Source organism: Malaclemys terrapin, chromosome 12 (genome assembly GCF_027887155.1).
Source record: "Malaclemys terrapin pileata isolate rMalTer1 chromosome 12, rMalTer1.hap1, whole genome shotgun sequence".
Taxonomy (NCBI): Eukaryota; Metazoa; Chordata; order Testudines; family Emydidae; genus Malaclemys; species Malaclemys terrapin.
Window position 1 is genome coordinate 30,185,408 of NC_071516.1, and position 16,215 is coordinate 30,201,622.

General features: G+C 55.8%; 2 protein-coding genes across 5 annotated transcripts in view; one reads left to right on the forward strand and one right to left on the reverse strand.

Annotated features, from left to right (window-relative positions):
- The window catches only part of TRPC4AP (transient receptor potential cation channel subfamily C member 4 associated protein), a 56,520-nt gene extending 50,123 nt beyond the window's left edge, over positions 1 to 6,397 (forward strand). For 2 of the 3 annotated variants that reach the window (XM_054045267.1, XM_054045268.1), the window contains one exon: positions 3,284 to 6,397. In XM_054045267.1, the coding sequence (XP_053901242.1) occupies positions 3,284 to 3,421 (138 nt within the window). In that variant the 3' untranslated portion in view covers positions 3,422 to 6,397. The remainder of the gene's footprint in view (positions 1 to 3,283) is intronic. The other variant, XM_054045266.1, reaches the window with a different exon arrangement.
- A 1,919-nt stretch (positions 6,398 to 8,316) lies between these two features.
- Positions 8,317 to 16,215, reverse strand: part of MYH7B (myosin heavy chain 7B) — a 52,690-nt gene continuing 44,791 nt past the window's right edge. For both annotated transcript variants that reach the window (XM_054045581.1, XM_054045583.1), the window contains 11 exons: positions 14,589 to 14,938; positions 13,401 to 13,525; positions 12,575 to 12,690; positions 12,154 to 12,346; positions 11,716 to 11,919; positions 11,254 to 11,379; positions 10,388 to 10,558; positions 10,127 to 10,231; positions 9,452 to 9,547; positions 8,883 to 9,020; positions 8,317 to 8,439 (listed from right to left, as the gene is read on the reverse strand). In XM_054045581.1, the coding sequence (XP_053901556.1) occupies positions 8,428 to 8,439; positions 8,883 to 9,020; positions 9,452 to 9,547; positions 10,127 to 10,231; positions 10,388 to 10,558; positions 11,254 to 11,379; positions 11,716 to 11,919; positions 12,154 to 12,346; positions 12,575 to 12,690; positions 13,401 to 13,525; positions 14,589 to 14,938 (1,636 nt within the window). In that variant the 3' untranslated portion in view covers positions 8,317 to 8,427. The remainder of the gene's footprint in view (positions 8,440 to 8,882; positions 9,021 to 9,451; positions 9,548 to 10,126; positions 10,232 to 10,387; positions 10,559 to 11,253; positions 11,380 to 11,715; positions 11,920 to 12,153; positions 12,347 to 12,574; positions 12,691 to 13,400; positions 13,526 to 14,588; positions 14,939 to 16,215) is intronic.

A 16,215-nucleotide genomic window follows, 5' to 3' on the forward strand; every position in this document is an offset into this window, starting at 1 on the left:
AAATGGGATATTTATAATCTGTATTACAATACCAACCTCTTAGATGACCGTGTGTTAGGAAAATAAATTGTTTGAGGCACTCAGTGCTATAGCGATGAGTGCCATAAGAAAGCCCACGAGGAAATTAATAATTCTGTCTTCAGAGCAGGGCTTGAATAGTGCCCAGTAAGGCTTGGGCGCCACCTTGAACAATGAGAAATCAAAAGATGGAATCACTTCATTCAGTGCGCACTGTCCCTCCTGTGCACTGAATGGGGTCCTGTGAGTAAAACTGCAATTAGTCTGTATCACCTTGAAAAGTGCCAGTGTAGTCAGCGCCTCTCCTGCCAACATGGCTACCGCCACTCGCCGGAGGTGGAGTCATGAAGCTGACTACTTAGAGCGTCGGCTTAGAGCATCTGCACCAGAAGTGCAGCGTTTCTAGTGTAGATGTACCCTGAGTGCTTTTCCCAGCCCTGAGGAAGAGCTCTGTATAGCTTGAAGGCTTGTCTCTCTCTCACCACCAGAACCTGGTCCAATAAGATACCCCCCTCCCCCACCCGTCTGTATCTTAACACACATGCAGGAGAGGGCTGATTTAGGGTTACCCAGGGAACCCTTCCTAACCTGAGTGTTTGACCTAGCAGCCTTTGTTCTTTTCCCATGGTTTGTGTAATATATATATAATACTAATAATTCACTTCCAGTATTGATGGTATAATATTTACCTATAATCCATCTTAATGGATGTTTAAGAAATAAGTGTCCTTACCTATGCAATTATTTGTATAGTAGTAAGTTAGCTGTTGCATCTAGCCACTGAAGAGCCTGGGATGGGTGCGAGGCACCAGAAAGAATCTGGGTCAGCAGCCTGCAACATGCGGCTCTGTTGGTTTCCCTACAGAATCTATCAGTGTAGGTTTTTGTACGTTAACCTGGGTAAGCAAAGCCCCACTCCGGAGTCCCCTCCCAAACAGCTGTTATCCTAGGAGCAGGCTAGCAAGCTTGCGTAATAGCCTGTGTTCCTTACCTGAGACAACTAAAGCCATGTGCCTGGGCTGGGAGGGGACATAGCTAGAAGGGCCTGGGACTGTAAGGTGAGGCACTTGAATGCCACAGAACGGAAGAGGGAGAGACAGTGGAAGGATGCGGCGATGGGCAGGAGCTGAGTTTATCCTGCATGCAATTTCTTTGAGAAGTTTCTGATCTTTACTTCTGCTTGGCATTCCTTGCTGGAGCTGAATTACAAACTAAAACCAGTCTTCAAGCCTGTAGATCGCTCAGTGCACAATGGAGCTCCTTGCAGTGCACAGGCATTGCATTGTCTTATCTGCTTGTGCAGTTAATACACAATGACTGCTTCTCGTTGTGTGCTTTAGTGTCTTGCTAGAGATGCTAGCACATCTCTGAAACTGCCACAGCATATCGCTCTGCCATTGTTGTGTTCCACTTCAGCTTGGCACATGGCTGTCCATCCATCCTCTCTTGAAACTGACACGCTGGCATGCCTGGTCCTTCTCATGTAGGCACCAGCTGAGAGCGGTCTACGTGAGAGTACGGTATTGTCTGCCATAACCATTGCGTTGCTCTCTTGGTGCCTTGTCTGCCATATGAAGGAACTGACGGATCTATGATGTTAATGAAAATGTGCACTTAATCCAGTGCCTGCGCTGTGCATATGCAGCTGTTCAGGTGGAGGGTGACGGTGTCTCAGCTCCAGTTGGGCCTGGGGTTGAACCATATAACTGGTTATCACCAGTGCAGACTGCCTCAAGCTGCCTGACTCGGATACCATAGGAGAGCGTGCTCATTGCGGTAGACCAGGCAAAAATCCCGCATGGGAACAGAAACAGAGTTCTCCGGATTGGTCCTGTTCGCTGTGTAAGGGAAGCCGTATGCTCCACTGTGCACATGGCAGCACAACTTGCCTTTCCTCACAGCTGTCATGTCCTTGGCAGAAGCAGTGCCCCACTCTGTGCCCTCCCCTCCCCCTGGCTTGCTCTCTGCATAAGGGGAGAGAGCCATCACCTCAGGCCTATGTGGCTTTCTTTGTGTGGGCTGTTGGAGTACTCTGCCTCATGCCCACCTACCCTGCTGCCGACCTGCCAGGGAGTGGGAGCGGAGCTGTACCACAGCAGGGGTAGGTGCCTGCTACCCCGTTGTGAGCGAACAGGCCCTAGGAGACAGGACCATGCTTAGGACCTTAGAGTACTGGGGCAGTATGTCGGCTGCTCCTGCAGTCTGGGAGAGGCCTGTCGCCTTGTCTGTGACGGCAGGTTCTGTGCATTGCATGCAGCTCTACGGCCTGTCACATAGAGACCTCTTCCTTAGGCGGTAGCCCCTCTGTCCTGTCAAATTAATCTTCACCCCGTGAAGCTCACTGCCAGTCATGCACACCCTGAGCTGGCTGCCATGCTCGGGCTTGTTCATCTCACTCTGGCCCTGTGTTTTTCCACCTGCCCACCTACACCTGGACTAGAAGGTGCACTGCTGGCCTGCTAAAGTCTAGTGGGGTAGGTCCATCTTAATGAGTCTCTCCATTGACCGCATGCACTGCAGGGATCCCTATTCCGCACCTTAATGCCTCCTACTGCAGTAGGTCTGGCAGTGGAGTTGGCTCCCCTTGCCATACCCTTCTCAGTGCAGATCTAGTGGGACTGTTGCACCTTTTCCGCTTTCCTTGGCTGGATCCCCTCTACCATTGTCTGGTTGGAGGAGGAGGAGTTTGTTCTGTTTTTATAAATATTGTCTCCGCTGTGGGACAACAAGAAAGGAAGAGCCTTGTGGTTTGGGGTGCTATAAAAACAAAGTACTGCTTCCAATATTAATCTTTTATACAGATATTTATTGGTGCAGGCTGGCTTCTGTACAGACAAGAACAGCAGTACTTGAGGCACCTTAGAGACTCAAACAAATTTATTTGAGTCTCTAAGGTGCCACAAGTATTCCTGTTCTTTTCATGGATACAGACTAACACGGCTGCTACTCTGAAACCTGTACAGACAAGCATCATCTGGTTTGTGCTGGATACATTTCCATTGTGTGGGATAGCTTTCCTAAAGCTGAGTAGGAGTAATGGTAAACTGACAGTTATGATGTTGGCCTGGTGAGAAAATCAGAGCTGAATGTAAGATGACTTTCAGGTTTCTCTCTCCTTGGTGCACAGGAGAAGGGAGATCTGGTTCATGTTCATAGCTCATATTTTGGGGGCAACTCAGGTTCACACTAATGAACTTCAGGGTTATTTGCAGCCTGTCACCTAATTAGACTTTCTCTCTCTCTCTCTCTCTCTCTCTCTCCACAGAGTTCATGTATTAGTTTTACCTACTGGAAAGAGACTGTATCTATACTGCTTAGTCCCGACCGGACATCACCCTGTGCCATAGTTAGCTATATTGACGAGGCATATATGGACATTGACAGAGATTTTACTGAGGAGTGATTCTTCAGACTGGCTTCGAATGGACAGCGCTTGGAGGGTATCTGGCAGATGGATTTTCAGGGATACGCTGCATAGTGTGTGCGTGTGTGTGTGTGTGTGTGTGCGTGCGCGCGCAGGCTTGGAACCATGGATGTTACTGCTTTGTTAAAGACTCTTCCCCCACCTCTGATCTCTGAAGGACCGGACTTCGTAAGCTATCTGGGCGACATATTCAGGGACGGAGCTTCCAGTTGTTTTGGGATAAAAATAATCACCTGCAAAAACTAGCCTTTTTCTGGCACCCCCAGTGTAGTGTGGCTAGACAAGGATACTCCACATTAGTTGTGGCTTCTCCTTGTGGCCACCTGAATTAGCAGGTTAAAAAGCACAGGAAAGGCCCCAGGCCGTCCAAACCAAGGCCTGATAGGCCAAACACATGCAGATGCCCCCCACACATCTACTAGGCACAGTCTTTTCAGGGTTGGGTGTGTCGGACTGTGGGGATCAGGGTGGGTTAGATTGGGTGTGGTTTTGAATTCCTGGATGCTGTAGCTCTGTTCACCTTTTTACCATCCACTTTTGGATTGTTTGGTGATAAATCTGTTTAGCCCATGGCTGTCTGTCTGTGCTGTTCCATTAGGAGGTAACCTCTGCTCCTGCTCTCCTCCAGTGGCTCCTTCCTGTCGGAAGGGGTTCTACAGTGCTGCAAAGAGCAGCAACGTTTCAGTGAGGAGGAAATTGCAGTCTGGGGACTAGCTTTGACTAGGCATTAACACATTAAAATTGACTGATTTTTAAACTTGTGGCTTGTCCCTTCTTGGGTTCCTAATCTGGTTTTAAAATTGCCTTCAGGAGCACTGCTTTTGCTGCAAGGTTCTCCATCCTTGAACACGGCTAGTGCTAACTGGAAACCTAACACCGGAGTCTAAGCTTGCAGTCTTCAATACCTTGAATCCGCCTACCAACATTAATTTTGAAGTGCAATATTTACTTGGAGATGTCAGATTTTTCCTCGAGTTGTTGTTTTAATCACAGTAACACTGCTAGATGCTGGGAATAAAAGACCCTTTGGTCAAAATCACTTTGTAAAGTACATTTTTAAAAAACAAGTTTGGCAAAAATCTGTCTGCTTTGCCTGAGCTTGCGATTCCTAATCAACAGCATCAGACCAGGTCATTCAAAGGCAGGTGCTGGATGTGGCCCGAGATTTCTTGGAATTAAATAAGTCAGTGCAGTGTTGAGCCGCTGCATTTAAAGCAAATCTCATGCCTCTGTGGCTTACATTGAGACCCGTTTTCCTATTCTTCCCCCAAATTGTACATGTGAATTTTAATTTAGATGTTAAGTTTACACTAATAGCTCAGACCGCTACTGGGAAACATCCTTCAAACATATTGCAGTGAGTGCAAGTGAGGGTATCCCTGACTTGCAGTGTCCTCCCCTTCTGTGACCAGCACCTCCTTCCCCAAGACTTGATCTGCAACCAGAAGGAAAGGAGAGCAACTACAGTGTAGCCAGTCTGGGCACAGACACACGATGGTTGTTTTAATGTGTAGGACCTTTGCCAGCAAAGGGGATACAAATCTTTGGATCCCTGAAGCAGGGTTTGAACGTGCAGGGCAGATGGTCAGCCCCTGACATTGGATTGTACCGTCTGAAAAACTTGATTCTGAAGAGTGTTGACCTGCTTGTAATTGAAGTCGTCTTTGAAATGGCTACACTGTTAGAACTGAGTGAATGCTGCAATGCCCAGGCTAGTCTTAATCCGCCCCGTGCGGTTCATATTCAGACTGACCGATAAAACGGAGAGTCAGGAGCAAGGGGCCAACAAGTTCCAAAACTGCTGAGCCAGTGCATCCAACTGGAGCTTTAACCGAGTTTATAAGGAGCTATTAATGTCTTCCCCCTGCGGGATTTCCTTCCCCTAGGGAGATTTTACTTAAACACACAGCTCCAGTAGATGCCATTCCTCCAAAACGAGTCGACACATTGGGAGAACCTTTTGCCATGGCAGCTGCAACTCTCATCAGCTTTCCCTCGGGAGCAAATTTCTTTTCCATCTGTCCTTGTTTGTTTGTTTTTCTTGGGATATTTGTGGGTTTGTGAATCTTTGCTTATTCTTAACTGTAATAGATGTACACTTAAAAATAAATGCTTCAGATGAGAAGGCGTTGAAGTTACAAGAATGCCTTTTCCCTAATCCAGCTAATTGTTACATCCAAAGATTGATGCTATAAATCTGCAGAGAATAGATTTTACTCTTAACTTAATCTGTGTATTTCTGGAACTTGCAGGTAGGGGCCAAGCTGTTTGCCCTTGTTTTAGACATCCCCCTCATCATGTGTTTTAGCAGCTCCAGGGACTGAGCTTGGAGCCAGGCTCTTTCATCACTTGGTTCTGATTGAACTGGCTTGGTTCAGACAGGTGCACAGAAGCAATGTCTCCTCCCGCGAAGGAGCTGAGCTGGTCTGGTCTCCCTGGAGGGAAGGCTCTGTCTGATTTATGTGAAAGGACAGAGGATCCTTCATAAACTGAGCATTTCTAACAATTTTTTTAGCTTTATTTTAAGGCACTAAATAGGCTGGGGTTAAAGCTCACACTCATGCTCTCTTCGCTTCCATGGAACTCTTCGTTGGCATTAGCCGCTCGTATAAACCTACCCTGCAAGTGGCCAGAGGTGGCTCGATCCTTCATTCCTACTGTGGTAGCAACCTGTTAGTCAATGAAAATGTCTCAGAGGAATGGTGCGAGGGCAGGAATGTTAACACGATGGACCAGAGAGCTTGCTGATGTTGCTGCTGTCGTTAGTGTGGTTTTCAGCAGCTCCGTTGGGACTGTTGAGGGTGGCGGTGGGATCCCAGCTGGTTAATGTTCCTGGAATTCTGCACTATCCCAAATGCATTGCTGAGGTTTTTGCTGCCCGGATTATTGCCAATTTACTAACTGCAAACAAGCGTATTAAATGGAAACTATTAAAGAACTCTATTTTAAAAGAAATGGGTGGAGAGATGTCTTTCTTTATAGGGGTCTGGCCTACTGTGGTGATAGGATCTATGCCCCATCCCTGCTTGAGTGCAACGCTCCCTCTTAGGTTGTGGTCCTCTCCAAATGCCTGTGGGTTCGCTGGCATTGTGCTCGCTCTGGTGTTCGCCCCTGCCTTGGGTGCTCTCTCGGCTGAAGTCTAAACTCCCTGCTGGATGGTGGGTGAGTGCTTGACATTTTAACACTTTTGAACACTCATCCCTTGCACAATTTGGTTGTGCACGAGTTATGTAAACCAGGTCCAGAGAGTCTGCATGCAGTTCAATGTACCCCATTTCTGAACCTCTGGTGGGTAGGGCCTTATGCAGTGACCTTACTTGTCTAGAGCACCGTAAGCCTGCCCACTGCCTTGCACACTTGCAAGGCCCAGGGTGGTGACCCCAGAAAACTTACTGTCTAAACTGCCAACAGCTGTGAACAGGAGAAAGCGCTTCTGAGCAATGGCTGTCTTGGAAAGTCTCCTGCCGCAATGCCCAGGTGGGTGCGGGGAGAGGCTGAGCAAAGATGGGGGTAAATAAGGCCAGCTGCTAGGTGGGCCCTGAGGAGTGGGAGGCTGCCTCACACATAGGGGAAGGAGGGCTGTTTCAGGCACAGGGGAACACACAAACTGGCTGAGCCTAGCATGGCTCTTCTGTTGCCCTCTGTTTCTCCAGGGTTTTAAATGCCCTTGAGTGCTGCCTCCTTGGGAACTGCCCTGCAGAGCAGAGAAAGGGAGACTAAAGCCCTGCCCTCTTGGGGCCTGTCTACACTGCAACACCATGCCCATGGCTGGCCTATATCAGACCTTCTGGCTCACGCTAGAGTCCAGGCTCTGAACCCAAATGTCTCCACTGCAATTTAATAGCAACGTGAGCCTGCATCAGCTGCCACAGGCCAGTTGTGGGTGTTTTATTGCAGCGTCGCTGCACCCTTACTCTGCGTGGATTTGTCCATGCAGCCCCAGGAAAAGGGCCTGTTCAGCAGCGTCTCCCCACTCCTTGCAGCTGGAGATCAGGAGCATGGTTTGCAGTAGTTTCCCCTTCAATATCTGATCTGACTCTGGAAATGCAGCTTGGGGACCTCAGCAGCCCTGCGTTCCCCTCTCCCTCCAATGCCGCTTGGGATTGTTCCCTCGCCCTGAGGACAGAGAGTCAGGCCAGGCTTACTGCAAAAAACACTCGGGACATGAACGTGAGTCACACATCTGAGATACTAGAACGTTGCCCCAGTCGCTGCCTTACTGTGTCCTGACAAAGGCAGCCTTGGGGCAGGGGTAACGGGAGCTCTTCCAACAATGGACCTGGCCCTGCACTGAAATAGCCACTCCTTTGGCTCCTCCTGGGGCCTGCTCCAATAACTGATCTCGCCGCTCTACTGGCTCGTGTCCCCCTCTACCAGGAGCAGGGCTGAAGCACCGTGCTGGGGAGCCAGCGTAGTTTGCTGAGCTGCTGCCAAAGCTGGGCCTGTTCTACTGTGGGTTGGGACTTCCCAGCCAGTGCTGCTCGTAGGGGCTAAATGACAGCTGGGGTTTGTTCGCCACAGGGATATGAACCTGGGTACTGGAGCTGGCCTGGGCGATCTAGACCAGAGTTAATGGTTAGTACCAAACTCTCCATGGTCCCGTCCTTCGCTCCCATGTCCTCCAGCGGGCTGCTCCCCGCACAGCCATGTGTGCTGTCAGGCAGCCCCCCACAGTCCCCTCCGGGGCTGATCCCAAAGGATAACTAGGTCCTAGCTGGTGGCAAACTCCCTGCCTCAGTTCTCCTTGCTGCCTAGCTTTTGGCACATTCCTCTCGCAGGCCTGCTGCCAACCGTTCTTGGGCTGATGTAAGCCCCTGTGCACAGAGCCCCGCTAGGGCTTTCCTCCCACCCCACAGACGGCAAGGAGCCTGTGCTCTTTGGAAGCTGTTTATTCACTCAGCACAGAGATGCAATGACTGTTGCAGCCAGTTGCACCTAACACACAACAGGCAGGTGTGATGGTGGTGGGGCGGGTGCTGCGGCTCCTACTCCTCGTGCTGGCAACAGAAAAGAAAGACGGACTCAGGATGTTTGCCTTGCTGGGGTGGAGCAGGGCGCAACCATCCTGCCAGCGGCAGCGCCCTCTGCAGAGGTCTGGGCCAGGCACCTCTCTGAGTCGAGGTACATGGCTCACTCCCTGGAGTGGCTGCTGTTCCCATGCATGGACCTGGCCCGATGCAGCGGCTCCTCCTGGCTGGTCTCCGCCTGGCCCCAGGGGGCCTGGCAGTTGAGAGGAGCGGGGGTCTGTGGGCCCATTTGATAAGCCGGCAGCTGTGGGACTTGCTGCCCATGGGGCTGGTGCAAACATGGAGCTGGCTGTAGCCCTGGACAGCTTCTCTGCCCCTCCCCTTCCCTTCTCAGGGCCCACATCCGGGTTAGTTCGGGCCTCACTGGGCCCCCCAGTGCTCCGCAGAGCCAGGCTCTGCAGCAAGTGCCTTACCTTGGAGGTGATGACGTCCCTGGTGCGGGAGCGCAGCTTGTTCACCTGCGTCTCGGCGATGTCGGCCCGCTCCTCGGCGTCATCCAGCTCGTGCTGCACCTTGCGGTACTTCACCAGGTTGGAGTTGGCCTGCTGCTCCTGCGCCCGGCAGTGCAAAGGGGGTCAAGACTCTCCAAAGACAAGCCATGGCCTGGACTGAGGTGCCAGCCCCTCACTTCCTGGGCAGCTTTGTACATCTCCCTCAGCAAGGGGCGGTGCTGGGATACTAGGCCCCGTCCACAGACTGGGCAGGGCATTGGCAGGGCTGGTACAATTGTCCCCTTCCTGTCCTGCCAGCATGTTCACACCTCTGCTGCAAGGAGGGCTCCCCACCGGAGTGGCGAGGACCCCGGCTGGTTTGGGCCTTGGGTTCGCTCTGGTCCCAGTGCTGGGCTATGGGGAAGCCCAGGCTATTCAGGAGCAGGCTGAGCCCTGGCAGGAGAGGGGTCCAGGCTCCAGCCCGGCAGGAGCAGGGCCAGGTGTGTCCTGCCTAAGAGGGCAGGGGTGTGGGATCTCGGCCTGGCACTTACCGCCTCCTCGAACTGGCGCTTGTAGCTTTTGACCTTGCTCTGCAGTTTGTCAATCAGGTCCTGCATCCGTGCCAGGTTCTTCCTGTCCTCCTCAGTCTGAAAGAGCCCAGCCAGGCCTGCTAGTGAGTCGTCAGCCCCTGCCAGCCAGGCTGCTGCCTGCCCCTGGCCTGTCCACAGCTTCCCCTCCCCCACTTTCCCTTACTGGCTGATCTCCCCTCCCCATAGACCCACAGTGAAGATCCACTGCCACAGACCCCCACCCCCTCCCCACAGAGCCCAGGCTCGCTCATGGCTGCTCAGCCACTGCTTCCTACCCTGGGGCAAGGAGGAGGCCACCCCAGGGCAGCAGAAGTCAGGAGGAATTGGGGGACTGGGCCAGAAGCCCCATGTTGCCCTGGGAGGGCTGGAAGAGTCTGTGGGTTTTCTTGCAGGTGACGTGTGCTGTGCCTAGGGACTGGGGCCTCCTGCAGGGCAGGGGCTGAGGCTTGGCACCTGGTGTGGGTGGGCCTTGGAGTCTTGTGTAGGGGCAGGCAGATGGGGTTGGGAGCTCAGTACAGGGGATGGTGGCTGGGAGCCTGGGGGGGGCGGGGGGGAACTATGGGAGCATGGGGAGGCAGGGAACTGGCTGTGGGGGTTGGGGGGAGGGGAGGGGATGGGAGCCCTGCAGGGCTGTACCTGGTAGGTCAGCTCCTTGACCCTCCTCTCATATTTGCGAATGCCTTTCTGGGTCTCAGCGTTCTTCTTCTGCTCGATGTCCAGTTCCCCCTCCAGCTCGCGCACCTGTGGGCAGAAGCAGGGCGGTCAGCTCTGGGCTCCCAGCTGCCCAGATCAGGCTGAGCTGGGAGGGCCAGGCCCTGGCCTGGCAGCGGGGGAGGAGCTGGGGGAGGAGACCCCACCTGAGCCCAGTCTGCACTTGGGGCCCCTGCCAGCACTTACCCTGGTCTCCAGCTTCTGGATCTGCTTCTTGCCCCCTTTCAGGGCGATCTGCTCGGCCTCATCCAGGCGCATCTGCAGGTCCTTGATGGTCTGCTCCATGTTCTTCTTCATCCGCTCCAGGTGCGCGCTGGTGTCCTGCTCTTTCTTCAGCTCCTCCGCCATCATGGCTGCCTGAGGGGACCAAAGGAAGTGGGGGGTCTGTCAGTGCCTGGGCCGGGCCTCGTGCAATCCGTCAGTGCTGCTGGCAGGAGTGCTGGAGAGGGATGGAGGCTCGTTGTCCAACCCACACCGGCTGCTGATCCATGACACCCCCTTCACCTCAGGTGGTACATGGAGGGCAGCAGTGAACCCCAAACAACCTGAGCTGCTGCCTTATTGTGAGAACCTCGTGGAGCTCAATCAACTTAGCTTAACAAAGAGATGGTTCGGGGTGAATTGATCAGTCTGCAAGTACCTGCATAGGGAACCCATATTTAATACTGGGCTCTTCAGTCTAGCAGAGGAAGGTCTAACAGGATCCAGGGGCTAGGAGCTGAAGCTAGACCCATTCAGACTGGAAATACGGCGTAAGTGTTTACCAGGGAGGGGAATTACCCACTGGAACAATTTACAAAGGGCCCTGGGGGAGGCTCCAGCACAGCAGGTTTTGAATCAGCACTGGGTGTTTTTCTACACGTTCTGCTCTTGGGGGGCCGGTCTCTGGCCTGTTATACAGGAGCTCAGACAAGGGGATCACAGTGGTCCCTTCTGGCCATGGACTCTATGAATACCGGCCTGCTGCAGCACCAGGGTGCATGACCACGCAGGGCCTTTCCCTGAGGGCCCCGCCCGCGGCCAGCACCCCCCCACACCCACCGCTCCCTTACGTCGGTAATGGCTTTCTTGGCCTTCTCCTCAGCGTTGCGACACTCCTGCACGGCCTCCTCCACCTCCGAGCTCAGCTGGGCGAGGTCCGCCTCTATCTTCTTCTTGTGGTTAATCAGGCCTGTGTTCTGGAGCAGCAACAGGGCCGGGTTATGCGCGGTGGGATGGGACAGGGCCGGGGCTGTTTGCACAGGGGCAGGGTGGGCTGTTCAATTGGGGGTGGGTGGCACAGAGCTGTTCCCACAGGGCAGGCCCAGACTGGACTGGGCTGGGCAGTGGCAGGGCCTTGGCTGGTTCCAGTCACCTCCAAAGTCTCTGTCCTCACAGTGTGGAAGGGCCTGGAGCTTGGCCCTCGCAGCTCAGTGGCCCAGGGCGCTATGCTGTGTGGAGTGAAGGGGCCCAGCAAACTGCCCTGTGTGTGCCCCCCTGTCCTATGGGCTGGGCCTGCGCAGGCTCCCGCTCACCTGGGAGTGCAGCAGGTTGACTCTCTCGGTGGCCTCTAGCAGTTCCTGCTCAGCCAGCTTCCTGCCCCGCTCGGCCTGCTCCAGCGCTGCCCGCAGCTCCTCCACCTCGGCCAGCAGCAGGTTGTTGCGCCTTTCCAGGGCTGCCGCCTGCTCCTTCAGGTCATCATTTTGGCGCAAGGTATCATCCAGCTCGATCTGCAAGTCCTGCCCACAGCGGCCACACACACAGTCAAGGGGGGAGGGAGATGGACAGGGCCTAATCCACCCAGAGAGTGGCTGGATGCAGGCCCGGGGCCATCAGCTTTGGGCTGGCAGCGGGCAGGGCAGGGCCAGCTGGTGCACCAGCTGGCCCTGCCTTCAGCTGGGGCCTAGGACAACTCCAGAGCGCTGTAATCACCCCCACACAGCGCAGCAGCTGGAGCCCTGCCCCGCACTGACCTTGATTTGGGCCTGGAGCTGCCGGACAAGTTTCTGGGACTCGGCGGCCTGGCGGTTGGCATGGCTCAGCTGGATCTCCATCTCGTTCAGGTCGCCCTCCATTTTCTTCCTCAGCCGGATGGCCTCGTTCCTGGCCTTGGCCTCTGCGTCCAGTGTGGCCTGCATGGAGTCCATGGCTCGCTGGTGGTTACGCCTGCGTGAGGAGAAGGGTTAATCCACCGCCAGTGCTGAGAGCTTACTGTTCGGGGCCAGCCCCAGAGCCCCTAACCCAGAGGCGGCCTGGGCCCCCTGCCCTTTGCCTTTACCCTGGGGTTATGCCAGCTTTGCAGAGAGCTGTGCCAAGCCACGCCCGTGGGTTAGATAGCAATGGGAGGTGGGCACAGGCAGGCACTGCCAGGGCTTCTGGCCGGGGCCCCCCTACCTGAGGTTCTCAAACTCCTCGTCTTTCTCGGCCAGTTTCCTCTCCACGTCAGCCTTGATTTGGGACAGCTCGAGCTGGATCCGCAGGGTCTTGCTCTCCTCATGCTCCAGCGCCCCCTACAGGCAGCAGCAGATGAGCATTACTGTCATGCATTGTGGGGTCCCTCTCCTGGCTGGCTTTGGCCCTGCCTCCCCTTTGAAAATGTGGCTGTGCCAAGAGGCCGGGCGCTAGAGCCGGCCTGCTCTGGGCGCAGCGGGGTGAAGAGACCGAGGGGCAGAGTTGCTGGGTCAGAGGTGGTAACCCTCGCCCTGCCCCGGTGCTGGCTGGCTGAACCGGCCGGCTGCGCACTCAGCCACAGAGAACAGCGGCCGTTGGCTGCACTGCGAGCGACGGGCTCACTGGGGATCCTTGCAACCCCCCACTGGCAAATGGGGAACCCCAGGGACAAATGTCGTGACTTGCCCAAGGTCACAGAACACGTTAGTGCCGGAGCAGGGAAAGAGCCCAGGAGTCCTGCCCCACAGCCCTCATGAACCCACAGGCCTCTGGGCAGGTGGCAGCCATCGTGCTGGGCAGGGGTGGTTGTTTGGGGAGTGTCTGATGACTGCCCAAAAGCAACGTGGGTGAAGGGGTGCCGGGGCAGCAGTGGCTCGGAGAGCGTTTCTGACAGGCTGACGGCCCCCAGAAGAGAGGGCTGTGTTCGGAGCCCCGGCCCTGAGGCACCACAGGGAGGGGGCAGCACAGGGCATTGCAGTGCGCAAGGCCATGGAATGGGGCATTGGTTAGCATGAGCCCCACCCCTTCCCTCAGGGCGGCCCAAACCCACCTCAGCTTCCTCCAGCGCTGCCTGGATGTCGCTCTTCTCACCCTCCAGGGCCTTCTTCACCTTCTCCAGCTCATGAATGGTCTTGCCGCTCAGGCTGATCTGGTCCGTCAGGTCGGCGATCTCCTCTGGGCAGGAGGCCAGAACATGAGCACGTAGGGCCTGCGTTTCCCTAACCGCCGGCTTTCCCACGACTGTCAAGCAAAGCCCCCAGCTTCGACCCCCTCCCCCCATCCTGGGCCTGCCTGACAAACTGCAAACGGCCAGACTCGCAGTCATGGGATGTGGATTTGGACCCCTCCCAGCCTTACCTGCAGGCCCAGGCCCTCAAGTGGGCTGTTTGGGCACTTGCAGCTGGGCAGGGGCTCTGCCAGCTACCCCTCAAGCCCCCACACTGGCCAGTGGGCCCAGAGACACGGCTGTGCTCAGCGGGCAGGGGCAAAGTGCTGGCCTGGGAGTGCCCCCATGCTGCCTTGGACGTAATGCAGCTTCGATGAACGACCACTGATTTCAGACGAGCAGCCAGCGGGATGGGGCCTGGGGCCCCCCCAAGTCCAGCAGCCCAGCCTGGGGTGGTGCAAACTGCCACACAGGGCCAAACACACCCGGGCCAAGGGGAAGGCAGGGCCAAACTCACACCCGTCCAAGGGCCAGGCGGGGCCAAACACACCCCAGCCGAGGAAGGCAAGTCTATTCTTCAACACAAGTGACTATCCCTGGGGTTCATAGTGCAAGTGCCCTGCCTTGCAGTGCTGCTAGTGCAGGAGGAAGAGACACAAACACTGCCCAGCCCCAGGGACAGGCAGAGGGGTGGTGCTGAGTGCCGGAGCCCGGCTGTGCCCAGCCCCAGGGACGCGGAGCTGAGGGCTGGAGCCCGGCTGCGCCCAGCCCCAGGGACTCAGAGCTGAGGGCCGGAGCCCGTCTGTACCCAACCCCATAGACACGGAGCTGGGTGCCAGAGCCCGGCTGTGCCCAGCCCCAGGGACGCAGAGCTGAGGGCCAGAGCCCGTCTGTACCCAGCCCCATAGACACGGAGCTCAGGGCCAGAGCCTGTCTGTACCCAGCCCCGTGGACGCGGAGCTGGGTGCCGGAGCCCGGCTGTGCTCAGCCCCAGGGACGCGGAGCTGAGGGCCGGAGCCCGGCTGTGCCCAGCCCCAGGGTGCGGAGCTGGGTGCCGGAGCCTGGCTGTACCTTGGAGGTTCTTGTTCTCGCGTTTGAGGGTTTCCAGGTTGTCCAGGGACTCCTCGTAGGCGTTCTTGAGTTTGAAGAGCTCCGTGCTCAGGCTGCGCGACTCTTTCTGCGAGGACTCCAGCTCTGCCTGGGTCTCCTCGTACTTCTGCTTCCATTCAGCCAGGATCCGGTCGAAGTTGCGCTGCTTCTTGTCCAGCGCGGCGGCTGCAGAGTTGGCTCTCTCCAGGTCGATGGACAGGTCCTCGATCTCCGTCTGCAGCCGGTGCTTGGTCTTCTCCAGGGAGGAGCACTTGGCATGCGCTGCCTCCACAGCCTCCTCCGCCTCCTGCAGCCGGATGGCCAGCTTCTTCCTGCCAACCGCCGTTAGAGGGTGAGCTAGAGGCTGGGCACAGCAGCTCCCACGCGTGGACACAGACCCCAGCAGGCATGTGCCTCAAGCCAACTCAATCAACAGGGGCCTGATTCCAAGCCTGGGGAGTCGGGGAATCTTGCCATTGTCCTCAATGGACTTGGGCTCAAGCCCATCCTCTGAATTCTCCTGTCCTGACCCGGAGAGGAAGGAAGGAAGGAGTTCTGGACCCAGACGTAAGGGGGCTGCTGGCCTCTCATTAAACGCAGTAGGGGTTGGGTTGGCCCTCTCCCAGTACCAAAAGAAGGGGGAAGGGCTGATGAGAAATCAGGACATGAGACTGACAGTCCCCAGGGCCAATGGGGAGAGGCCAAAGCTTCAGGTCAGCCTGATTGACAGGGCAAGCAGGCCAATGAGGGAGTCAGGAGGCTGGGGGTCCTGTCCTCCATGTGAGCTGGAGCTGCCTGGGCCAGAATGGGGCAGAGCTAAGGAGAGGGCAGGAGCCCGAGCTGAGCTGGGGAGCAGGGCCGGAGGAGCAGCCCAGGGAGCTGGAGGCAGAGCAGCAGCAGCGCTGAGGCAGAGTGGAGCTGGAGCAGGCCAGAGCCAAGTGCAGTGAGCAGCTGGGGAGAGAGACGGGGAGCCTGGGCAGTGGGCCCAGCGGAGGGAGACGCCCCCAGCCATGAGGTCTTGCAGGACGCACTGGGAGGGGGATGGTAACCCAGATGCGGGGAGGAGAGAGGGTGCGACACTGGGAAGAAGGGTCCTGCCACCTACAGCCTGAGGGCATGTGGCCACCACCAGAGCAAGTGTCCGACTTGCGGCATCCCTGCAGCACCGCCAGGGCCTGGGACATGTGAGGGACAGACTGTGAACTTCCCTTCCTTTCCAGAGATGGCTGTTTGTGATGTCCCCGTGCCCCAGAGCGAGGACTCTGCCACACAGGAGAGGGGAAGTGGAGCCCTCCCTCTCTGGGTAAAGGGAGTGGGAGCGAGGACTCAGATCCTTTCGCTAGCCAATTCCACCAGGGTAGCATATAAGCCAGGAAAGTTCCCCACACTAGCGGGACAATTCCCCCACTTACATACAAGAACTAGGGATCACGCAATGAAATTAATAGACAGGAGTTTTAAAACAAACAAAAAGGAAGTATTTCTTCACATAACGCACAGTCAACCTGTGGAACTCCTTGCCAGAGGATGTTGTGAAGGCCAAAACTATAACAGGATTCAAAAAAGAACCAGATAAATTCATGGATAGGTCCATCAATGGCTATTAGCA